The sequence below is a fragment of the Artemia sp. Qi Xiang Cuo genome, chromosome 13, assembly GCF_049724085.1.
Source record: "Artemia sp. Qi Xiang Cuo chromosome 13, ASM4972408v1, whole genome shotgun sequence".
In the NCBI taxonomy this organism is placed as follows: domain Eukaryota; kingdom Metazoa; phylum Arthropoda; class Branchiopoda; order Anostraca; family Artemiidae; genus Artemia; species Artemia sp. Qi Xiang Cuo.
Genome location: NC_142806.1, coordinates 54,035,341 through 54,061,822, shown reverse-complemented (window position 1 = coordinate 54,061,822; position 26,482 = coordinate 54,035,341). Strand labels below are relative to the sequence as shown.

At 36.6% G+C, this 26,482-nt stretch overlaps 1 protein-coding gene across 1 annotated transcript; it reads right to left on the bottom strand.

The window, feature by feature from the left end:
* Positions 1-8,906: 8,906 nt before the first annotated feature.
* Positions 8,907-20,081, bottom strand: LOC148945427 (porphobilinogen deaminase-like). Its single transcript, XM_089099036.1, has 3 exons — positions 19,928-20,081; positions 17,194-17,266; positions 8,907-9,094 (listed from the first exon to the last, which is right to left on the bottom strand). Exons 1-3 carry the CDS (start codon positions 19,970-19,972, stop codon positions 8,907-8,909), a joined length of 306 nt encoding a protein of 101 aa, XP_088955162.1. The 5' UTR covers positions 19,973-20,081.
* Between the last annotated feature and the right edge of the window lie 6,401 nt (positions 20,082-26,482).

Sequence of the window (26,482 nt, the reverse complement as noted above, 5' to 3'; positions counted from 1 at the left end):
AGCAGCGATTAAATCTTATTGTCGGTAAGAATTCAATCAGATCAGAGTAGTGAAAATGCAGTACCTTTTCGCAAATTGAGTTAGCTTCTATTTCATAGACAAAATATTTGAATTCCTTTTATTCAAATCACCTATCAAGCTATCAAAAAATATATGAACTAGAAATCAGGTCTGTAAATTGTGTCAGAAAAAAACTTGTCCTTAATCAACGTAAAGATCCACAATAGCATAGGAAGGAACGTAAAGTAGTACCAGATTATACCCATCAGAAACCAGTCTGGTTCTAAAATAAATTATTACTTTACTAAAATAAATTATTACTTTACTAAAATAAATAATTACTTTACTAAAATAAATTATTACCTCCAATTCGCAAATCCCATTACCTTTTTTTGCAAAGGCTAATCAAACATCTCCGATTGTACAAGCATTAAAAAATTTTCCAATCACTAATTACCCCTTTTTTGCAAATGCTAAACAAAAAAAAAACCTGTCTGTACGTCAGAAAAACTTGTCCTTAATCAGCATCGTAGAAGTATTAGCTATAGGACTGGTATTGCGTAAATCTCTTGGCAAAGATGTAATGACCTGTAGAATAGGACTACCAGAAAAACCTGTTTGGTACGGGGGCCTATGCAAATTCAATAGATGGTTACTACTAATGTGCTCATTTTATGAGGGAAGCGCATAATACAAAATGGTTCCATTGTAACTGAACCCCAAGCAACTGAACCACCGTACAACTGAACCACGGTGCAATTGAACCACTGTGCAATTGACCCCCCGTGCAAATGAACCTTAGTGCTACTGAACCCTCGTGCAACTCAAACCCCATGCAACTGAAACACCATGTAACTGAACCCCCGTGCAAGTGAACCACCGTACAGGTGAACCACCATACAACTGAACCACCGTGCAATTGAACCCTCGTGCAACTGAACCCTCGTGCAACTCAACCACCGTATTTACATTGGGTAAATCACCAGTTAGAATCTTTACATGTTCAACCTTGTTGAAATTGTTTGCTTTTTTAAGTCTTTATATAAATTACTGTCAAGATGATTTATAAAAATGCTCTGTTTTGTTGTCACAAAAACAAAGAAAATCGAACGTCATAAACTTTTAAATCCAGGTTTATTTCTTTTTTATGTCTGTTAATGGGAGTTCCCTTCACCCTGACACTTTCTACGCGTTTACCTCCCTCCCCGCGGAAAATTCCCCTTCCTCCAGCCACGGAAACCCCATCGCCTGGAAAATACCCCCCTCGTGGAAATTATGGTTTTCAAAATGTAAAAATCTTCTTTGAGTCGTGTTATTTTTTAGTTTAATTGAGAACTTCTAAGGGAAGTGGAAAAGAGGAATTTATTTTTTAATCTTGCCCCACCTCCTCCGTGCAAATACTTTCTTCTCATGGAAGATCCTCCGGAAACCCCCCCCCCCAAAAAAAAAAAAATTCCGTATGTTTCCCAATGACAGATACTATCTGTAAGCAACAGACAAATAAAAAAAACTAAAAAGGAACTGAAACTTCTGCAATGGGATTATCAGATTGTTTTGTAGCTAGAAAGAGAGTGAGATACCTCAAAGGGTGCATTTTGATACCAAAACATCTCAGCTCTCATTGAGCCTTCAAATAAATACACGATTAGCTCTAAGGGAGAGACGACAGGAGGATGGAGGTAAAAATTGTTTGATTATCCCCAGGCATTTCTAGTCTTTTTTTATAAGCCGAAAGTGATTGGAGACTAACCAACCGCAAGAGGTATTTTTTTTTGGGGGGGGGGGGACTTTCCACGGGCAGGTATTTTCTGGAAGGGGGGTATTTTCCGTGAGGTGTTATTTTCCGCGGGGTATTTTTTGGATTTTTTTTTTTAAATTAATTTTTGTTCGTCATTGCAAAAAGTTTCAAGTTTTTAAAAATTCCTTATTTCAAAATCAAACTTTTAAAAAAAAAAAAAATCAAATATTCATTGAAGTATCAAAAGTGGTATCAAAGTAACAATATCAAAGTGAAGAAATGGGTTTGTGTCAACCTCGGAGTTTTTATTATCTGATGTTTGAATTATTTTTAACAAAATGGCTATCAAATTTTTTTTATCGAATAGGTTTGGGGAAAAAAGGCGTGGGGGGGGGGGTTAATTAACCTTCGCTCTCTTTTGACTCTTTAAAAGTGAACTAGAACTTTCTATTTTCAACCAAATGAGCCCTCTCTGAAGTTTATACGAGTATCCCTTCTATAAGAACAATATATATCCCAGGAGTATAACTTACAACGGCAGTCCCTGGGCCCTGGGGGGGTTGTGTCGACCCTGGAGTTTTAATATCTGATGGTTGAACTATTTCATAGGTAACGCAATAGCGTTGCCAAAGTAAAGAACGATGTTGGCACAATGTATTATTTATTTATTTTTTTCCATACCCGGGCACTTCCCATCGGAGGAGTTGTCGTATAAACTTCGAAAAGGCCTCATTCGATTGGAAATTGGAGTGGCTAGTGCCGTTTTTAATAGTCGAAAGTGACTGGAGGGCGACTAGCCCCCCCCCCCCCACGCCCATCATTCCCCAACCACATCCAATCAAAATTTTGAGATAGCCATTTTGTTCAGCGTAGTTCATTTCCAGACAGAAAATATGTTTTTGAGGAGGAAACCCCCCCCCAAAAAAACCCCGAGGCAAGGTTTTTAAGTTATGCCCTGAGGGCATATAAGAACGATGTTGGCACAATGTATTATTTATTATATTTTTCCTTTAGGGCAGGGCACTTCGTATCGAAGAACTTGTCGTAGAAACTTCAAAAAGGGCTCATTCAATTGGAAATTAGAGTGGCTTGTGCCATTTTTAATAGTCAAGAGTGATTGGAAGGCAACTAACACCCCTTCCACGCCCACCATTTCCCAAAACACATCCAATCAAAATTTGGAGATAGCCATTTTCTTCAGCGTAGCTGATTTCTAGATATAAATTATGTTTTTGAAAAGGACACTCCCCCACAGCCTCCAGGGCAAGGGTTGTAAGTTATGCCCTGGGGCGGAAGGCGTTGTCGTAGAAACTTCAAAAAAGGCTCATTCGATTGGAAATTCAAAGGGGTAGTGCCCTTTTTAATAGTCGAAATTTGATTGGAGGGCAACTAACCCCCCTCTCACGGCCCCTTTTTCCCCAAACACATCCAATCAGAATTTTGAGATAGCCATTTTATTCAACGTAGTTTTAAGGTCTGTAAATTAGGTCTTTGAGGATGACAACCCCCTCACAGCCCTCAGGGCAAGGGTTGTAATTTATGCCCTGGGGGGCATATATGGTTTTGTAGAACACCTTGTTGTAGAAAATTCAAAAAGGGCTGATTCGATAAGAAATTGAAATGGCTAGTGCCCTTTTTAATAGTCGAAAGTAATTGGAAGGCAACTGAAACCCCTTCCACGCCCATCATTTCCCCAAACACATCAAATCAAAATTTTGAGACAGCCATTTTTTTCCATACAGTTTAAAGTTCAGGAAATTATAACTTTCAGCAGGACACTCCCCCCACAGTCTTCAAGGCAAGAGTTATAAGTTATGCCCTGAGGGCATATAAGTTTTTATGGAAATATTTGTCGTAAGAACTTGAAAAAGGGCTCATTCAATTGGAAATTCAAAGGTCTAGTGCCCTCTCGCCCACCTTTTCCCCAAACTCATCCAATCGAAATTTTTAGATAGCCATTTTCCAGCGTTGTTGATTTCCAGATAGAAATTATGTTTTTGAGGAGGACACTCCCCGACAGCCCTCAGGACAGGGGTTGTAAGTTATGCCCTAGGGCATATAAGGTTTTTATAGAACGCGTTGTCGTAGAAACTTCAAAAAGGGCTCATTCGATTGGAAATTGAAATGGCTAATGCCCTTTTTAATAGTCGAAAGTGATTGGAAGGCAACAAACCCCCCTCTCACGCCCACCTTTTCCCCAAACACATCCAATCACAATTTTTAAATAGCCATTCTATTCAACGTAGTGGAAAGTTTTGGAAATTAGGTCTTTAAAGATGACAACCCATCCCCCCCACAACCCTCAGGACAAGGGTTGTAAGTTATGCCCTGGGAGCATGTAAGGTTTTTATAGAAAGCTATGTTGTAAGAACATCAAAAAGGGTTCATTTAATTGAAAATTGAAAGGGCTAGTGCCCTTTTTTATAGTCGAAAGTGATTGTAGGACAACTAACCCCACTCTCACGCCCTCCATTCCCCCAAACACATCCAATCAGCATTTTAGAGATATATATTTTGTTCAACGTATTTGACAGATCTGGACATTAGGTCTTTTAGGATGATAACCACATCATAGCCCCCAATGCAAGGGATGTAAATTATGCCCTGGGGGCATATAAGGTTTATATAGGAAGTTGTTGTAAAAATTTCAAAAAGGGCTCATTTGTTTGGAAATTGAAATTGCCTTTATTAATAGTGGAAAGTCAGCGAAAAGTAATTGACCCCCCTCTCACTCCCACCTTTTCCCCAAAAACATCCAATCAAAATTTTTAGATAGCCATTTTGTTCAACGTAGTTGGAAGTTTTGGAAATTAGGTCTTTAAGCATGACAACCCCTATTCCCCACAGCCCTCAGGGCAAGGGTTGTAAGTTATACCCTGGGAGCATAAAAGCGTTGTCGTAGAAAAAGGGGTCATTCAATTGGAAATTGAAAGGGATAGTGCCTTTTTTAATAGTTGAAAGTGATTGGAGAGCGATTAACGCCCCTCTCACGCCCACCATTTTCCCAAACACATCCAATCAAAATTTTGAGATATTCATTTTGTTCAACGTAGTTGAAAGTTCTTGAAATTATGTCTTTTAGGATGATAACTCCCTTAGAGCCTTCAGTGCAAGGGTTGTAAGTTAAGCCCTGGGGGCATATAAAGTTTGTAGTAGAAACTTCAAAAAGGGCTCATTTGATTGGAAATTGTAATTGCCCTTTTTAATAGTCGAAAGTGAGTGGAGAGTAATTAGCCCCCCTCTCACGCCCACCATTTCCCCAAACACATTCAATCAAAGTTTAGAGATAGCCATTTTGTTCAACGTAGTTGAAAGTTCTGGAAATTATGTATCTTAGGATGACCAAACCCCCAGAGCCCCGAGGGCAAAGGTTGTAAGTTATGCCCTGGGGGCATATAAGGTTTTTATAGATAGATTTGTCGAAAATCTTCAAAAGAGACTCATTCAATTGGAAATTGAGAGAAATAGTGCCCTTTGTAATAGTCGAAAGGGATCGGAGGGTAACTAACCCCCCTCTCACGCCCACCATTCCCCCACACAGATCCAATCAAAATTTTCAGATAGACATGTTTTTTAACTTAGTAGAAGTTTCAGTAAATTAGGTTTTTGAGAATGACATCCCCGCAGCCCTCAGAACAAGGGTTGTAAGTTATGCCCTGGGGGGATATATAAGATTTTTATTGAAAGTGCTGTCGTAGAAACTTCAAAAGGGCTCATTTAATTGGAAATTGAAAGTGCTAGTGCCATTTTTAATAGTTGAATGTGATTGGAGAGTGACTACCGCCCCTCTCACGCCCACCATTTCCCCAAACGCATCCAAACAAAATTTTGAGATAGCCATTTTGTTTACCATTTTGTTATACAAATGAATGTGCATTGTTAGTTTAATATACATATACTGATATTTAGTAATCAAAATGTTAATATTATTTGATTTATTAAAGTTATAAAAGAAAAAAAATTTATATTTTTCAGTAAAGCGCAAATTTTGTTCTGGCCTTGGGAAGGCATAGGGGTTTTGAGCCCAACTTATGTTAATTTCTGCTCGTTTTGAGTTTGACTCGGTTATTTATTGTAATTTCTGTTCGTTTTGGGTTTCATTTATTTATTGATTCTGATTTGTGGTAGTTTCACGGTTGGTAGATTATTTGATTTATTTTTGCTCATTTATGGTTTAATGGAGTTCTTTACTTTTCTTTGAAAAACATATTTTGTGGAAAAAGTTTTTTTAATTAATTTAACAAAATGGCCACCTAAAATTTTTATTGGATGGATTTATCTATCCGATAAACCCGAAGGCGTGGAGGGCGGGAGGGGCTAGTTGCCCTCCGATCTTTTTTTACTCTGAGAAAATGAACTACAACTTTTAATTTCGACACGTCCCCCCGGGCCCTGGGGGGACGTGTCGACACCAGAGTTTTTGTTATCTGACCTTTGAACTATTTTGAGAAAATGGCTCTCTCAAAGTTCTTATGGAATGGGTTTGAGGAAAATAGGGCGTGGAGAGGGTGGCTAGTCGCCCACCGATCTCTTTTTACTTTTAAAAAGTGAACGAGAACTTTCAATTTCCAATCATATGAGCCCTCCCCGAATTTTATACGAGCATACCTTCCTTAAGAACCATATATGCCCCCAGAGCAATACTTACAACGCCTGCCCCAGGCCCTGGGGGGTTGTGTCGACACAGAAATTTTTTATCAGATGTATTTGGGGGAAAAGGGCTTGGAGAGGGGGGGGGGGCAGTTGCCCTCTGATCACTTTTGACTCTTAAAAAGGGCACTAGAACTCTCGATTTCGAATCAAATGAGCCCCCTTTGAAGTATATACGACAACCCCTTCTATATAAAGTGCCTCTGGGAAAAAAAAATGAATGGAGTGTGGGGGGAGCCTAACTGCCCTCCAATCACTTTCGACTTTTAAAAAGTGAATTACAACTTTCAATTTCCAATCAAATGAGCCCTCTATGAATTTTATACGGGCATCACTTGCATAACAACCATATAAGCCCCCAGGGCATAACTTACAACGCCTACCCCCGGGCACTAGGGGGCTGTGTTGACACCTGAGATTTTTGTTATCTGAACTTTGAACTTTTTTAACAAAATGTCTATCTTGAAATTTTTATCTGATGCATTTAGGACGTGGAGGAGGGAGGGGGGGCTAGTTGCCCTCCCATCTCTTTTGACTCTCAGAAAGTGAACAAGAACTTTCAATTTCCTATCAAATGAGCCCTTTCCGAAGTTTATACGAGCATCCCTTCCGTAAGAACTATATATGCCCCTAGAGCATAATTCCTAACGCCTGACGCCGGGCCCTGGGGGTTGCGTCGACACAGGTATTTTTATTATCTGACCTTTGAACTTTTTTTAATGAAATGGCTATTATAAAAATTTTATCGGATGGGCTTGGGGAAAAAAGGGTGTGCGTGGGGGGGGGGGCTAGTTTCCCTCAGATAAGGTGATCAGAGGGCTTCCACTCCACCCTATGTTTTTCCCAAATACATCCGATCTAAATTTTGAGACGGCCATTTTATTTAAAACAGTTCAAAGTTTAAATAACTATACCATAGTTAAATAAATATGGTTCATAACCCTCAGCCTCTGGTACAAGGGCTGTAAGTTATACAAGCTGCCTATTATTAACGTGTAAGTTTTTTTTATCAAGAAAAGATGGCATGTTTGATCCTATAAATAAAAAAAGCGTGCAGCATTAAGGTCAAACCTCAGGGAAATGTCAAGAAGAATGTCAAACACAATCAAAAAGCATTTATTCCTTTATTGGTTGTGAAAAGGAAATACCAGGAACATTTACAATGGCTGATGGTATCAGCCGTCACATTGTTTGGAAAATATTTAGGAGCCTCTTCAACTAAATCAAGAGGTACAATGTGCATCCAGTTTTAAAAGACGTTGTATCTGCAATGTGTCGAGAACAGCTAAGGGTATAAACCTGAGGATATGAAGTTAAAACTTTCAGGGCAAGTTGAAGGAATGTTGAAAAAAAGGCTGGAGTGCAACCAGTCCCCCTCCCATGTCCTTTTTAGTTGCAATCTCCTCAAGGACATCTGATCAAAATTCGTTATCTAGATTCACAAAGGTCAAATATTTTCAACACATACATTTACTTAATGTCCATAAAATCTAATTCATCTAAAAAACAGAGTGATAAATTAGCTTTAATGGATTGTGACATTGGATCTTATTTTTCTTTTGGAAAAATGAAAAAATTTTTTTCATGAATACTTTTAACAAGCATTTACATCATGAACTTACGAATCAAATAATTTGAACAAGGTTGAACATGTAAAAATTCTAACTTGTGTTTTGCCCAATGACATTACCTAATATTTTTAGAGAACTGAAAATCTGAGTTCCGTGGTTCAGTTGCATGAGGGTTCAGTTACACGAGGGTTCAGTTGCACGGTGGTTCGGTTGCACGATGGTTCAGTTACACTGTGGTTCAGTTGCAAAGTGGTTCAATTGCACGGTGGTTCAACTGCACGGTGGTTCACTTGCACGGTGGTTCAGTTACACGGGGTTTTAGTTACATGGGGATTTAGTTACATAAGGGTTCAGTTGCATGGTGGTTTAGTTGCACGGGGGTTCGGATATACGGGGGTTCAGTTGCATGGTGGTTCTGTTACACAGTGGTTCAGTTACACGGTGGTTCAGTTACAGGGGTTCAGTTGCTTGGGGTTCAGTTATAAGGTTGTTCAGTTACACGCACACCATACAAAATACGTCGCACAACATCTATTGAATTATTGGATCATATTTGCTCTGTATGTTTAACTCCCATTCAACTTGCTATATTGATTACTAATGTATCAGAATACATGAGAATGGACTCATATAGCTACTAGAAAGTTAAAGGACTAATGTTAGCTCTTAAACAAAAAACATAATAATTATTTGTATGTTTTAATTTATTTTCATTTTTGCTTTTATTTTATTTTCATTATTTAATACCCTCCACGATTTTTTTTTGTCCAAGAGCCTAAGACTACTTCAGTATTTAATCATCAGAGGGGGATTAATTTACCCAGAAAATAGCATTATACTTATGCAAAAAATACAATGCTGAAATAGTATATTGAATGACACTCCAGAAAGTAAGTATTATTTTTGATATGCACAAACAGAACAAAAAAACAAACAAAAAAAAACACTTACTCAAGAATAGCAGCAATAACCATTCCGTCAGGCAGGGTTGTCGGAAGATCCTTTGAAGAGTGAACAACAAAATCAACTTCTTTTTTCTCTAAAGCAACTTCTAGTTCTTTTGTAAACAGGGATTTTTCGCCAATTTGTGAAAGAGGCTGGTCCAAAATGTGATCACCGACAGTGCTCATCGGAACTGTAATTGAGTAATTGTGAGGCAAATGTTTAAATGGCTGGGGCACAGGTTATTGGCAGGAGTATGCATGACTCTCTTATTGGACACATACTTGTTTGCTAGTTTTTTGGAAAGGCATGCCTGCCTAGAGTCTCAGGCATGTTGACCAAGAATTTAAAATTGACATAAGACCGTTAGATTGCCTGTAATGAGAGGCAAACAAAGCACGCCCGCCTATGGTCTAAAGAAGGTCGACCAAGAATTTAGAATTGACACAGAACCATTAATTTGCTTGAAATAACAGGCAAACAATCGTTTAAAGCCACCTTTATCTTTCAAATAGTGTGGTAAAGCTTTCTAATTTAGTTAATTATTAATTGAGTAAAAATATATTAAGACGCAAAAACATAGTTTCAAAATACCACTTCTTAAGATAAAGATACAAATCGTGGAATGTGTGGGATTGGAGAGAACTTGCTCAATCACCAATTTCCTGGCTAAATGCGTCAATGTACCGGAAGGACGTGGTTAGTTTTCCAAATATATACCCTGATTTTTGAGACTGAAGTCAGACTTTTTGACTTGCAGGGTGAACCTCTGCCAGTTTATTTTCTCATTAGAAATACCTTGGGATTTTGTCGGATCATTGTAAGTGTCTGTATCTTATTATATATTATTGTAGTTTTTCAGACTTGTGGTCTATTTGGGGCAGCCAGTCCCAGTAGCCTATCTATATCTGTAATTACTACGTGTAAATTGAATAAAAGTATTGTGTTTTAGACAACCTCTCTACGATCTATCGTTAGCCCCTCGAACATACCCAGTCGGTACGCCTCATTAGTTTGGTCATAGCCTAAGGCACGCTACCAAAGTTTAATTACCTTAGGGCCATAGTTTATCTCCCCTATAAAGGGAGTCAAAATATCGCGAAAGGGATGGAAAAAAACGAGAAAAGTAACGTTATAAGTAAGAAAGCAAATGTGGAAGCTTAGCAAAAGTCGCCGAAGGAAGCAAAAAAAAGAGTTTTTACCCAGCTGTAATGGGAACTCTGCATAAGGTAAAAAATTCGGTGAGAAAAAGCGTTATTCCCAGAAAATGGAGGCATGGTGATAGGTCTTAAAAGGGTCTCCTTTCCCTACATAGAGGACATTCATCTGAATAACACCTTTAGAAAAACTTTAAATCTGGAAATAGCCGCACAAAATGCGTCCGAAGAAAGTTCTAATTTGAATTTTGAGCCATGGCTGCTTTCGAGCCATGTGGATGTAAAGCTACCAGTGTATGAAAACTGTTATGCTTGTTTACATAGAATATAAGCCACATTAGGACAAACAGAGAAGGCAATGCATCCTTTTGGGAGAGCTAATATTGATAACTCTGGTCCGCTCTTACGGTTACTCAATAACGAATCATCCTCAAGTCTAGTCTGATTATAAATCAGTAAAGTTTAGTCAAATATCTTATAGAGTATATCAGATAAAACACAGTCTGATAGTAGAAATCAAATAGAGTGATGCCAATTGTCCCTTATATTCAAATTAGCCTACAAGTAGATTGTATCCAGGAACTAAATAGAAATAATATTACGGAAACAATTACACAGGACGTTACAGTTGATATTACAATAATTACCGTTCAAATTCCTAACTTTATACGGGTTAAGGTAAACTTAATAAACACTATATATTTAGAATCAGCATTCAAAGGCGATTTTTTTGATATGTATATTGGAAAAATATACTTTGGGGGGATAATCAAAAAAAAAATGAAGGAGGTTAGTCTACTGAAATAGGGTCATTTATCGAATATACCCAGTCGGTACGCCTCATTAGTTCGTTCATAGCCTAAGGCACGCTACCAAAGTTTAATTACCTTAGGGCCAGAGTTTATCTCCCCTATAAAGGGAGAATAAAGGCATCTACGATTAAAACCCCCAAATACCACAAATAACACTTCACAACAATAGTACCTATTCGTTGCCTAAACTCAGCCCCACATTCTGAGAAAATTTCAATTTTTCACAAAATTTTTCAAATATTTTGGGTCACTTGCCTGAGACTCTCAGTGCTCATAGCAACGCTACATACAGATGGGAGAGGGGAGGGGGCAAAAACATCAGTCGGATAGGAGTTTTTTTTAGCTTGAAAATTTTGTAAGCTTTTTTTGTGGATTCTATAAGTGGAAATGTAAATAGAAACTGCATCTTAAACAAGATTGGAAATTCCCTCCCTTAGCCAGAATTTTTTAAACACAATCTAAGTTTTGCTCTAAAGAAGCACACTAATATGTGAATACTATGAAACAAAAATATTGAAATGGGCGAAACATTTAATAAACTTAAATTATAAGCTTTCTCCGATTATATTTAATCAAGCATACACACAAGAGGTCGTTGTTCCCTTTAGTCAGGGAGCCACATGAGAAAAATGTTGATATTTAAGGTTGTGGGTGATCAGCAAGCAGCAGAAGGTTTCAGAAAGCAGTCTGATGTAATCGACCATGCTGAATACGAAAATCGACGTTATATAGTCGACAAGTGGGTGCAACATCCCCATTTCTTCAGATTCCCTAAAAACCGATCTGCACCAACAAAATTCCCTTAAAATGAATAAAAAATTCAAAAACCACTCCAAAATTGCTTAGCTACAGCTCAAATCAAAGGAAATTGAATAATGCTCAATATTCTTTTTTCAAAATTGTTTCATCTTTTGCCGTTCAGTTTTAATCCCTAAAAATGGACGAAAAAGATAACATAATTTATAGCGTTTTTGGAAAAATCTTGATCCATCTTGGAAATTTGCCTACATAATGCACATTTTTTATTAATAGATTCTGTAGGAAATTAATTTTTCTACAAAATGAGTGATCTGGAAATTCTCTAACCCTTTTCGTCTTTGAACTATTAGCGAAGAAGTGGAGTGACCCAATTTTTAGCTCGGATAAGGATAGGCATCTATCCAACACGAATGTGCCTGTCCCGGCGGTAGATCTCCGTGACTTAGCTCAATAGAAACACTCCATAGAATCTTACAAGAATCATAAGATAGAAAATACTTATACATATAGAAAAAATGCTCGTTCAGAGCTTGCAGCTGTTTCTTTCTCGTACAAAACTTGCTGCTTGTTTTACTATAAAACAGGGAGTGGTAAAAAACCCTCTCATAAGCTTATCAATGTTGAAACCTTTTCTCGGAATGAAGCTATTGTCCTGAAAGCAAATCTCCTTCGGAGGACACTGCCAGAAGTATTCAGCAGAGTTAGTGGGATTGATCTAATGGTAGCTGAGGCAAATTGCAACAAAAAGTGCATTGACTAATTTATGGCTACAAACCCAATATGTCATAATGTGCCTTATTTGAATAAAATAATATTCAACCAGTTGCTACAGGGGATTGAGTCCAGGTTCAGGGAAGGAAGAATCTAATACATTTCAGATTTGAATGAACAGCTCAGTAAGGTTTTAATTGAAAATGAACTTGTTTGGCAAAAGGATAGACTGCTTTGGCTTAAGAGAAATTTGGACAGACATTTTGGAAACCAGCTTATCAAGTTTGTTGATCCTCATAAAGGCATCTTTTACCATCTAAAAGGAACACTTTCTCCTGGTGCTATTGCTGTACAAGTGAAGGTAATGATTAAAGAATTCGAATACAGTGCTATTCTCATTGATTCAGATGATGCTGATAGTGACTGCTCAGATTCGACTGTGATAAGAGGCGGAGGCGGATACTAGAGTTGTGTTGCACACGTTGGACTGTTTAAAGAGGAGTATCGATATTGTGTATGTCGATGCGAATGACACAGATATTGTTATCCTTTTGCTGTATCGTTATAAGCTATTCCTTGGATACCACTCAAATTGTGAAAAGCGGAAAGTTTTTGTGCGATTCCGTGAATATTCAGTGCCTATACACCAACTTTGCAGGAATTTGCCAAACCATCTAGTTTTATCAATCTGCCTTGTTCATAAGCTTTTGGGCTGTGATACAGTTGGTTTTATGTTCTCCAAAGGAAAAAGAGTGGTGGCTAAGGCTGTCGAGAAATGGTGAATGTAGAAAAAGATTTCTTTGCTTTTGAAAGAGATAGAGAGGTCAAAGATCGATCCTTCTGTGCACGAAAGTTTTCTTTGTATTTGCAAAGTCATCATCGCCGCATACGGTAAAGATCCACACCTCTTTACCTCTCTTGATGACTTGCGAGTACATTTATACCCTCGAAAGCGGGATCTTGAATTTTTGCCACCATCTGACGCTGCCTTTGAGTGCCATGCTAAGCGCGTTTACCTCCAGTTGGACATTTTTTTACAAGCGAACCAACCAAAGCCGCAGTTTCTAGATCCCCTACAGTTTGGCTGGAAATTTCAGGATGATGAGGTTAGGCCAGTTGTGTCCACCCTTAAGGTATTCCCAGATTGTGTAGCCTCTGAGTACTGCTCGTGCAAGGGCTGTACAAAAATTGGCCATGTGCGGGAAATAGACCTTGTGATTTACTTTGTGGCTGTGTTGGGAAATGTTTGAATGCTTCTTCTATGCTCTATAATTAATTCTTCTAGTTCTATAAATTTTAAAGTTTGTTCTATCTATAATTCAGACTCAGATGGAAAAATTTGATATGCTGAGCTAGCATCTTTTAAAATTTTCTTGTTAATAAGTACATTACACAAAATAGTTAGATGTTGCTATCAGAAGAGCATTCGAGTCTTTTTTGTTCATATTATTAGTAATTTCACTTAGGCACTAGCTTCAAGGTCATGCACGCAAATATTTCATTTGCAGGAAATAGACCATGCAACTTACTTTTTGGGTGCGGGGGGGGGATGTATGAATGTGATTTCTAGCTATAATTCGGACTCAGATGGATAAGTTTCATATGCTGAGCTATTATTTTATAAATTTTTTTTGCTAATAAGTGCATTACACGAAATAGTTAGCAGTTGCTATCAGAAGAGCATAGGATACCAGTCTTTTTTGCTCACATTACTAGTAATTTCACTTAGGGATGAAAAGATTTATCTTCAAGATCAAAGATTAGCTAGTATCTTGCCTTACACCTTGCGACTGACGTTGTGGCTGTGAGGGGGGGGGGATTTACGAATGCTTCTTCTGGCTATAATTTGGAGATGGATAAGTTTGGTTAAGTTTTGCTGAGCTATTATCTTCTAAATTTTGTTTGTTAATAAGTGCATTACACGAAATAGTTAGCAGTTGTTATCAGAAGAGCGTGCCAGTCGTTTTTGTTCATGTTATTAGTAATTTAACTTAGGCATGAAAAGATATTTATCTTCAAGGTCATGTTCGTAAATTCCTGAGTTCATGTATGTACTAATGAGTATACTGTGCAGTTTCAAAGTATAACTATCCGTTACTAGCCAAATGCTTGGATATTAGAGCGTTTTTTTTTTGACGAATGAAAACAATAAAATTGCAAGTTTCAAGGTCATCAGCAATGAGCCCAACTGTATAGCGATGGCACTCATAATCAGCGGCATTAATTACCATAGGCTGCGTGATCATTGTTGAAAGTTTTTGCAAAGCATATTTTTTAACAGCAAAAAAAACATGATTTTTTCGAATTTCAGAGACTAGCACCCCCCCCCCCCCCGGCCGAGTATATAACGCCCATATTCGTAATCAGCGCTATCGATTACCCCATATTCCGTTGTCAAACCTTCTGCTGCTCACTGATCAACCCCCTGTCACCTTTTTGGGAGTGGCTCCCTGACTACTTGCTAAATCTAAAAAATACAACTATTTCTCACAATTTACTTTATTTTCAGAGAGAGTTTGAGTTCTCTAAAATAAATCACTAAGTATGTACCTAAAGCACAACAGTTAAAATACATATTTAAATAGCAGCACTCTTGACGAAACTCGGTTTAAATGGTTGTTTGAATGCTGCAAATATGATCTAAAAGGGGCAAAACAGGATGTATTGACAGTCCATGATTTGAGACTAAAGAGCTTTCTAAGTCTGATGATTTTCTATTCATTAATATTCTATATATTTTTTGGTTAAATAAAACTATTCTACAGCTAACAACTCACTGTAGAATCAAGTAATATGAGGCAAACACAGTTACACACGCTCCTCCTCCGTGTCAATCTATTCAATGCCTTCCTTTTTGCCCCCTCCCAGGAAGTTCCCATTTCCTCTAAATCTTTTCTTATGACATCCTCCCACCCCATCCAGAGACGACCTGCTTTTTGCTTAGTCCTTGACGGTTGGCCGGGAAGGACAATCTTTGGCAATCTGTCATTCTTCATCCACAGAACATGCCCTAGCCATCTCAACCTTTCTCTCTTTATAGCCCTAGAAAGCGGAATTGAACAGAACTTTTTATACAGCCTACTGTTTGAGATGCGGCCAGTCAGTCGAGTACCCAAAAACATTCTGTAGGCAATTTCTCTGGAAAATATCTAGCAAATCTTCCTCCGTTTTTTAGAGCCTTGCTCTTTATGCTACAGTCTTTTTATTGTTTTAAAAATAAAGTTGTGAGACAGAGTCAAGCTTTAGTTTAACTTCTGATCGTTTTTTAAATAATGCTGAAATCTGGCGCCCCCTTCATAGCTATGTCCCTTCCCCCATGAAAAAATCCTCCCACATAACACCTGACCCCCCCCAATACCAGAAAAAATCCCCCTGAGAACTTCTGCATACTTCCCAATAACCAATACTGTATGTAAACATTGGGCAAAGTTCATAACTTGCAGACCTTCCCCAGGGGATTGTGGGGGATTAGGTCATCACCAGACATATTTATTGTAATTTCTGACCATGCTGAACAAAATTGATATCAAAAAATTTTGATAGGGTGAATTTGGGGGGGGGGGGAATGAGCGTAGGAGAGGGCCTAGTTGCCCTCCATTTTTTTGGTCACTTAAAAAGGGCACTAGAACTTTTAATTTCCGTTCGAATGAGCCCTCCCGCAATATTCTAGAAGCACTGGGTTGATATGATCACCCTTGAGAAAAAAAAAATAAACACGCATCCATAATCTTTCTTCTGGCAAAAAAAAAAACTACAAAATTCCACATTTTTGCAGATAGGAGCTTGAAACTTCTATAATAGGGTTCTCCTGATACACTGAATCTGACGGTGTGATTTTCATTAAAGTTCTATGACTTTTAGGGGGTGTTTATTCCTTTTTTTGATAATAAGGCAAATTTTTTCAGACATAAACTTTTGATGGGTAAAACTAAACTTGATGAAACTTATATATTTTAAATCAGCATAAAAATCTGGCTCTATTGATGTATCTACTGGTATCAAAATTCCGTTTTTTAGAGTTTTGGTTACTACAAAGCATTTTCTACAGGGTTGCTCCTTACTTACATTTGTCTGTTATGAAGGCCAAGAATAAGATATATTTACATGTAATGTAAGGTTTTCTTACCTTTCTGTACAAATTCTCTATGGTTTTCAGTGGGTGTCAGGTTTCAGATAGAAAGCACAGCTTTCCATAGATATACAAATTTAAACTATAGGTTTAGCCTTTTATGTATTTTTTAAGCCTTGAATAAACAGGTATATGTACATATAAGGTAAATAAGCATAATTTTTCTTGCTTTTCTCTTCGAAGTTTTTCAAATTTTGCTAAGGTTTCAGAAAGAATGAAAGCATTTAATTTTATAGACATACTAACTTCAATAACAGATTTAGACATTTGTGATTTGTTCAAATAAGCATAGAACATAGTTTAGCTATCTCCAAAACCTGTTCAATGTGATATGAAAAACCACATGTTTAATTTGTCCTGACCTGAAAAAACATAAATTTTTACTTTAATGACATGGATTTGTTTTGAATGAATTAAAAAAAATGCTGAGTAACATGTTAACTTCAAAGAAAAATTGAGGAATTTTCATTGCTGAAAGTTATTGTTTAAGGGGATCAAAACATGAAAAAAAGACTTTTTTAGGTTACAATTTTTTAGTCCCTTCAGGGGGGTGGTAGTGGCTTGGACTAATCTCACATAGAGACTACCAGTGTATTAGCCAAGTATTAATGAATAAAGTTTATTTAGTAATTAAAAGCATCTTCAAACCCAACTTCCTTTTAATTAAATTATGTGATTTCATAGAACTGTATTTTCAAAACTTAATTTCAAGATAAGTTCTTACCAATTTTGAATGCAACAGACAATTCTTGTTTTTGAAGAAGACCAACAACAAACTCAGTCTGGGTCATGGCAAGCTGTAAGATAAAATTCCAAATGAAAGAAAACACAGAAAAAAGAAAAATTAAATAAACTAGAGGTTCAATATGGAAATCTGACCCTGATTTAAAAATTATGAAAAATTGTGGCTTAGAATTTGAGTAGCATGTGACCACCCTTTAAGGGGTCACAATGTTGACATTAAACAGAAAACAAACTTGAATTTAAATGTTATCTTTGCAAAGTAAGGTACAATTGTGTGGAATTTCCAAAGACCTCTAGTCAGTGGAAACAAGTGATTAATGTTGGAAAATCTGATTCATCTTCTAATGCCAATTGGATCCCTAATACCTCTTGGATTAATCATTATAATGAGAGTTTTAATATTATGAATTATGTGGTTCACTCTCAGTTTGCTAGCCCCTGTTCTTATATATTACCTGCAAGAATGTACCAAGGCTATGTGCCTCCTGTTTCTGCTGACCATGTGATTTGTTGTGTAAAGAATTTAAAATCTAAATTGTGTAATATTGATGGTATTAATGTTTTTCACCTTCATAATGATTCAAGAATTGATTTATCATTTGCAGTTATTATTTCAAATTTATTTATGTACATCTTTGGTGCCTGATTCTTTTTTGTTATTATTATTATTTATTTATTACCTGTCAAAAAAAAAGGTACAAAAGATGGAGTATCACTAATTATACACTGCACTGCAGGTATGTAACATATTTGACTTTTTAGAAAAGAAAGGAAAGGACAAGGCACTAGGCAAACAAAATTAAATGGACAGCAATTCACTGCTGCAGCAAACAGTACCAAGGGGGGAAGCAACTTTCTTGTTGTACCATTTAATTTGTTCAATTATAGCTGCCATCAGGTCAGCAATTTTAAAGTTTTTAACAAGGTGCAAATTTGTAGTTGTAGTTGTTGTCCACAGCAGGAGCTGCAACAAGAACTTTGCATACTTAAAAAATGCAGATCTGAGCTTTCTTTTCTCTGGCTTGGGAAAAATTCTCCAAAATTGGCTTAGATACAGGAAATGGAGAAAGGATACTGTGTTATTTGTGGATACTAATTGCACATCATATATACCTATTATGATAGTCTGTTTGCTGAGCAAAGTTTTTGAATATGTCCTGCTTCCTGAAATTCTTCCAAAAGTTGATTATGTGCCCTATCAATTTGGGTTTAACCAAACATAGGAATGCCAATATGCACATCAAATTCTTACTTCTTTTTTAACTCAAGCACAAAAAGATGGATCTGAAGTGCATTTATGTGTGTTAGATATTTCAAAAGCTTTTGACTTGGTTTGTCACAGCCAACTATGGTATTCTCTTACCCAGCTTGAAGTGAATTCATCTGTTATATGTGTCCTTCATTTTTGGTAATGCAAATTCATATGTTTGACTCTGGTTATTTGGTCTGGACTTAGGCAGGGGGGTGAGGGGGGGGGGTCTGTCACCATACCTTTTTAATGCTTGTTTATACCCTGTGCTTTCTTGTATTTTTCCATTGTGTTTTGAAGGTCTAACTAATTTATCTTATATTGTTTATGCAGATGATTTATTATTAGCCATTCAAAATTCACCCTAGCTAAGTTTACCCAGTTTGTTTCTAAGCTTTTTGAAAAAAAAATTGGCCTTGTGCTTAATACTGAAAAATGTGAGTATTTAGTTTTCAATGCTAAAAACCCAAGTAGTGATTTGAATTGTTGTTCTTTTTCAGTTAAGCTGGTTCCTACTTTGTGTTGGCTCAGGATTAGTATCTGCTCTTCTGTTTCAGCTATCCATGCTAGTGCACTTGCAGATTAAGAATAGGCTTAAAGCAGGTTATGCTAAAATTGTCCCAAATTATGACCAACATTCTCATAAGGCATTGGCTAAAATCTATTCAAAATATTGTAACCATTCTATTCTTTTTTTTATCGGGTTTGCACCCATTTTTTAATACTAGTGATATATAGGATAGGCTATTAGAGCTTTGTACTTCCATTAGGCTATTGTAAATTTCTTTTGTATTTGCCTTGTTGGTATAGAAACCATAAGATTATTCAGTACTTTTGCATTATATGCAAATTATATGCCCTTTACAAGGATTTCAGTCATGAAAAACCTGTTTTGACAGGTTAATTCAAGACACCACTATAAAGTAATGGAATGAATAGCATGGTTTTTGTTGCATATACAATATTTAAACTGTTGTTTTTTGGGTTTAGGGGGGGGAGGTACCTAGGTTAGGTTACATATTTAATATATGCAATGCTTTACCAACACCCCCCACCTAATGTTCAAATATATAGCCCAAATTTGTTTATAAACTATTAGCCTATATGTTCATCCTATTTTATTTCATTGGCATTGAGTAGTCTAGTAGGCTAGTGTTTACTTTATTCATAAGTCAATAATATGAACTTGTGAAAATTAACCTAAAGATGAACTTATAATCTCATAGTAAGTTTGAAACCAACCTTTAAAGCCTTTTTACACCCAAAAACTAGAAATGTGTTAGGCTAGTCATTTTCAAGGGCTTAAATGTTAACTTGCAATAGAACATTATTATATTCTTAAAGAGCACAAAAAAGGCATCAAGTGGTATGTCACTTTATTTGTAAGTCATTAATATGAACATCAAGCCTATTAAAAAAAAAAAGGGTAGAATAACCAGGTTACTTGAAAACATAGGCAATTTACCTGGCTTTTCCTTGTTCCAACTTTGACAGAACTTGAGGGATCCATAATTTAGGAGAAAGTAAAATTGAGGAACAATAAGTCTATCAATAGAATCTACTTTTGGAGACGTGGAAGAATTGAAAGTTGCTGTTGTCTACTTTTAAAAAGTTGAAAATGTTGCCGAAAATTAGTATTTAGGCCGGGTTTGAGCTAGCATGTCAAAGTTGACAGACAGTCGGAGTCATGCGTATCATGTTAACGTTTTGTTCTTTAGCATTTGATTGTGCGCTCTCATGTCAATTTGGAACAGTAGACTGTGCTCAGTTTTTGTACAGTAATTTCAAATAAGCAAATTTAGTAATATCTGATACTACTTAAAAAACATAACCAAAAACGGTTGGTTTTGTTTATTTATATAGACTGAAGAGTGAATCCGTACCTTCATTTGTATTTTTTATGCGAAAGGGTTTTTAAATCAAACAGCACTGCGAATTATGCTTCAATAAATATGAATTTCAATGGCAATCAAGATTTTGTAACAAGGTTCCATGATTGTTCATTTATTCTGACTGCGCTTGGCCAACTTTGGCAAATTCTTACCCGTTTTTTTTGTTGCTGCAAACGATGTGGTATTTTCACAGCGTGTGCTTGCAATACAAGTATTATGTTAACAATAAGTTGTTTTTTTTACAGAGATAGTTGTGGCCTCTTGATAAAGTGTTTACACAAGACAATCAAAGAAGAAGTCACATGACCATACCTAGGAAGTAAAATTCACACAGTAGCTATTCACAGCTTCGCTATAGATCATATTTTGCTTTCTATAATCGACAGGTCTACTTTCATTGTTAACCCATCCCTGAAGAAGGTCAAAATATCCTGATCAAAGACCACAGCAAACAAACACGGCTAAGGATTGTGATGGTCTTGAACGCAAAAAATAAATCCAGGAGAGATACTAAGATCACATGTTAATAATATATTTATAACTCCCAATAAATTAATAGTGTAACGCAGCAATAAATGGATTATTTTTAGTTCTTTCAGGTTTTTTCGTTCATAATGCTTCCATAGAAAACACTGCAATGTTCATGGATTTGCCACTTGCAATTGCAAGCAGGTACACATAATCGGGATAAGAAAATGGATAAAAAGTTTTTCATCCAACCACAAAGTATTCTGATTTTAAGAAATATTCCTAAAAATAAGTTCCTAAAATAAGTTCTTGCTGATGAGACTCATTAGGCTCGTTTTTCAAATCAAAGCCTATGGGCTTTTCGGCTGTAACAGTTTATTCCTCTTTGTAGTGATGCGCCTTGAAGTGGAGTATTAGCTGAGATTGCAAGCTGCAGTTCATTTATCTTGTAGTACATTTTGCATTCTAGATGCTGGACTATTAAATTGCTTTTGAACTAAACACTCTTTATGATCATGTTATGATCTAGGTTTTTAACAGAAGGTTATTATTTCTGATGTTTGAGGCTGATTAACAGTTTATTTTGATGACCTTTAGCACTTTAAAAATAAAAAAAAGATACCTGATACAAGGTAAAATTTAGCTTATTTTGCATCCTTACCTTAGACCTTAGATCTGCTTGTGCCACCAATGGCGACCAGTGCATCGACGAGACTTTGCCAATCTTTTCTGAATTGAGCCGTTGCAAGGTTTGGGTTGAAGAGAAGCATGGATACTGCGCAGATCAAGCTGCTTTATTCACCGCAAAGTGTTCTGAGGTCTTCCCCGTCTTTGACTTTCGTTTGAGTGTCAATGTAAACAGGCTTATGGGATCTGAGTTTCCTGCATTCGAAGAACATGGCCCAAGTGTCTCCACCTCCAAGCTCTAATGCTGTTAGTCACCCGAGGCTGATTGGCAAGTTTGCGGACTTTTTCATTTGTGATTCTGTCTGACCCACGAATATTTAAAATTATTTGAAGACAATTATTCTCGAATGCAGGGATTCTCTTCTCCTGTTTCTTGTTCAAATTCCAAGTTTCGGCTGCGTAAAGGAGGACCAGGATGACGTTGCTGTTGAACAAGCGTAAATTGAGCCAGGTTGAGTAATTTTTGACATCCATATGCACTTGAACCTATTGAAGGTGCCGTTTGTCAGACCTATTCTGGTCATATTTTCTTTGGATGTTGATCCTGTAGTCTGCACTATGCTTTTAAGGTACCTTGAATTCCACGACCTGTTCAATTTTTTCATTTCCAAATCTGATATGAAGTGACGAATCAGTATTCACCAATGTTTTAGTTTTCGTCAAATTTATTCTAGGCCATGTTGGCTTTCTTTTTAACTGACCCTGTTTAGAAGCTCTTGTAGACTGTAGCATTATAATGTCATCTGCAAAGTCTAGGTCATTAACTGTCACTTCGGCAGAAACTTTGATACCATCGGTCGTGGAGTTGTGGTTAATGACGTCGATGATTATTACGAAAAGTAACGATGACAGTACATAGCCTCGTTTACGCCAGATAGAATTCAAAAGTACCGGGTTTGACCTTCAGGTGTCTTGATGCAAGACTCACTGTCCTCGTAAAAGAGCTATGATAATTGCGATGATTTTACTTGGGATATTGTAATAAAGAGGGATCTTCCACAAACTTGCCCGATCTAGAGAGTCCAAGGCCTTTTCAAAGTCTATAAAAATCATATTTAGGTTTGATCGCAATTCCCGACTTTCTTCAGCGAGGACTATTTTGCATCCACTGTTTCAAATTTGAATTGGTTACGGCATTAGTGTTTTGTATTTCGGATACGATGCAAGTTTCAACAAAGTTAAAAATTAAAGATTTTGTAAGGCACTAGTTGACAAAACTAGTCCTAAATTGCAATGTAAACATTTCACATTGCAATAAGGTTGAAGGGTTGCCACTTAGAAAAACAGATCATTAGGCTTCAGATGTATTTTTTTTCTATTTTCTAAGCAAATTTTGCAAAGGGGGCTAAAAATGATTGCCAATTGACACATTAACAACCATACCAATTGACAACCCATAGTAATTATCCATATCAACGTTGTTCGGGCAACACGGTCTGAAAAATCAAATGAAGACGCAGAAAACACTAATAACTCGAGTTCATTCGGATCACAAATTTTTGCAGTTGACTTTATTTCAATTAAGTCAACCCTGGTCAACTTAAATCGAATATTAATTTAATACGCTAAGTCCACCCTTGAAAAAAATCCCAACTTGTCAAAAATTATATAGCAAGGACGGGTTGTCTCGTTTTCTGGAAGCCTTACCATGCATAAAAATCAAAGAAGAAGCTATGGAACTTAAGAAAAAAGATAAATAGACTTAAAAAACTCACGTAAACTGTTAAATGAAGATACTTTATCACTAATTTTAATCTAGATTGACACACGTCATGATTGGTGAACTGGGAAGAAACCGGAAAATTGAGAACTAGGAGACATGTAGCAGTCTATATTTGTGGTAAAGATTTCTAATTTAGTTAATTATTAAATTAGTAAAAATATATATGACGCAAATATAAAGTTTTCAAAATACCACTTTTTAAGATAAGGATACAAATCGTGGAATGTGTGGGCTTGGAGGGAACTTGCTCAATAACCAATCTCCTGGCTAAATGCGTCAATTTACCGGAAGGACGTGGTTAGGTTTTTCATATACATACCCCGATTTTTGAGACTGAAGGCAGACTTTTTGACTTGCCGGGTGAACCTCTGCCCGTTTGTTTTCTCATTAGAAATACCTTGGACTTTGTCTTATAATCGTAAGTGTCTAAAGTATCTTATTTATATTTTATTGTTGTTCTATTGAGACTTGTGGGCTACTTGGGACAGCCAGTCCCAGTAGCCAGAATATATCCGATTTTATTATATGGTAAATGAATAAAAGTATTGTATTTTAGACGAACTCTCTACGATCTATTTTTAGCCTCTCGAACATACTCAGTCGGTACGCCTCATTAGTTTGGTCATAGCCTAAGCCACGCTACCAAAGTTTAACTACCAGCTGGTTAGAGTATATCTTACCCATAAAGGGAGAATAAAGGCATGTACGACTAAAACCCCCAAATACATTAAATAACGCTTTATAACCCCAGGTTGCTGATGAAAAAGCTGTGTTCATAAGACTAGATACAAACTGTAGATTTAAACAAAATGACATTACAAGAAGAAAAAAAGACGCCCCTATCAAAAATACTTGAATTTGCAAAAATTAAAAAAGACTAAATGGGAAATTTAGATTTAAATGAGTTGTTCGAAAAATTAGAAATTTTCGAGAAACTAACTGAATTGTTTGAAGATAAGGTCAAAGAGCAGTGTGTTGCAGCCAGATTAAAGGGAAGCGCCCTTAAACATTTTGAAGACACTAGGGAAAATAAACTCAATGACTTCAGCACTCTGATAGGAGCTATTAGAATAAGTATTCTAGAGACAATCGTCTTAGAGGGGTTAAAAGCAAAGGTAGTGACAGTCGTTATTTCAACTGCAATCAGGGAATATGCTGACACATTTTGTAGTTCTGTGAGTTTATACTTTGAAAACGGCGGAAATGACGAGACAGCACAGAAAGTACAACTATATACTTTTACCCAAGGCTTAACGAAAAAGTTATTTAGACTAGTACGATTAATGAAGCCTGAAATTGTAGATCATGCTATAATACTAGTCGGAAAAGATGTACAAATTGGTGATGATATTAAAAATTTTTACCCAATGTCAATAAGTAACACAGGAGCCCTAGATAATATAAAACATAAAAAGGGACGAAAGAGGATGAACTTTGAGGAGCCGAATCGTGAGTCAAAAAGGCACGAGGAAGGCCAATCCATCCTACCATGGACTGACCCCTCCCCGTTTGACGACCAATCCCATGGTATTAGATCCTTAATGACTTGGAATACCAAGTATTATGGACACCCACCTCCTCCTCCTGAGGAAAATTATAGAGCAAATGGTGGCAGGTCAAGAATATATAGAAATAGATATAGACCCCACGAGGAAGGGCAAATTACAAAGCAATATAGGAAAAGATTCAATTGCTACAATTGTGGCAAACCAAATCACTATGCGGCAGACTGCTGGCATAAAATACCCAAAGAAGGCTAGACATACAAAACAAAACACAAGTTCAGAACGCAGGGGAACAGAAATTTAGAAAGACAGGGAAAAAATAATATTTGGAAAACATCATATAATATTCATGAATTTGATCCCAGGAGTATGACGGTCCGTACGACACAAATTTAAAACAACAGCACTGAAGAAATCTATCATATTACAAGACTCTCTTTGCCAATCAGTGGATCTTCAAACGAGAATATTAGCCAGCTAGGGTTGACAGAAATGTTTCATGTCATAGACTCCTATATAGAGTTGAATACTATGATACAAAAGCAAATAATGTAAGTCTACCAATTCTGTCTTGTTTTAAGATTGAATGTTTTCAAAATTTACCATGTTTACTAGATACCGGTGCATCTAAATCCTTAATTCGAGAGGAAGTCTTTAATAGATTTCCTCCTAGTGTCAAAAATCGAGTAAGTAGATGCCAAAATACCGTAACATAAGTGACAGGGCAAAAGCTGACAATTTTGGGACAATATCCACTAAACTTTAGTACAGGGGATAAAGAAAAAACAGTAACAGTAATAATATGCCAGCAGCTACCATCTTCTTGAATTTTAGGAGTAGATAACATCAGAAAATATGGGATTGTATGGGAGCCCATGTCCAATACAATTACAATAAACCAGGCAAATGAAAGTAATAGGCAAATTTGCGTAACAACAAATAAAGAAAGTGAAGATTAGAATTATAACCTAAAAATAAGCGGAAAAATGACAATAGCCGGGGGAACGCCAGCTCAAGTTCTAGCTATATTAAAGGAAAAAGAAGAAAGGTTGAAACGGATGGATGACAGGACAGGGGAGTACACCATAAAAGAATACAGAAGGATTTTCGTGGAAAATCAAGTTATAAAAATTGAAAATGGTATAACATACTTAAAAATATCAAATCTAAGTAATGAAAAAATAAAACTGAACCAGGTACAACTTGGATCAGTAGAAAAGATTTCAAATTCAGAAATAAAATCTCTAAACAGTCCAGAATCGTAAACTTCACTTCTAGCCGCGAACATTTATCCTCATTAAAACTGCAACCACAAGAAGATTATGGAATGACGGGAACAGAATTTCTGTAACAATTTGATTTAAAACATTTATTGGAAGATTTATAAACTAGGGTGGAAAATATTCTTTGGGATTTTAAATGGACTTTTGCAAGACAAAAATAAGATTACGGATTAACTCACTTAATCACACGCAAGATATCAACAGAGGGCCCTCCAATCAAGAAGGCACTGTATAAAACACCTTATCATTTAAAGCCATGGCTAGAAAGCCAAATAAAAGAAATGGAAGATCAGGGTATAATTAAAAAGAGCATTAGTGATTGGTGCTTTCCATTAGTGATGGTCAGATAAAAAGATAGTACCTGGAGATTATGTATAGACTATAGAGCACTAAACGTCATCACGGTTAAAGACGTAATGAAGTTACCAAAAATTGGTTCAATTTTAGATGCGTTAAGGGGTT

Coding starts and splice junctions, on each gene's coding strand:
- LOC148945427 (XM_089099036.1), bottom strand. CDS start 19,972: ATGGATCCCTCAAGTTCTGTCAAAGTTGGAACAAGGAAAAGCCAG. Junction 17,267..19,927: donor TTGGAACAAGGAAAAGCCAG/GTAAATTGCCTA, acceptor TTTATCTTACAG/CTTGCCATGACCCAGACTGA. Junction 9,095..17,193: donor GTCTGTTGCATTCAAAATTG/GTAAGAACTTAT, acceptor ACTCAATTACAG/TTCCGATGAGCACTGTCGGT.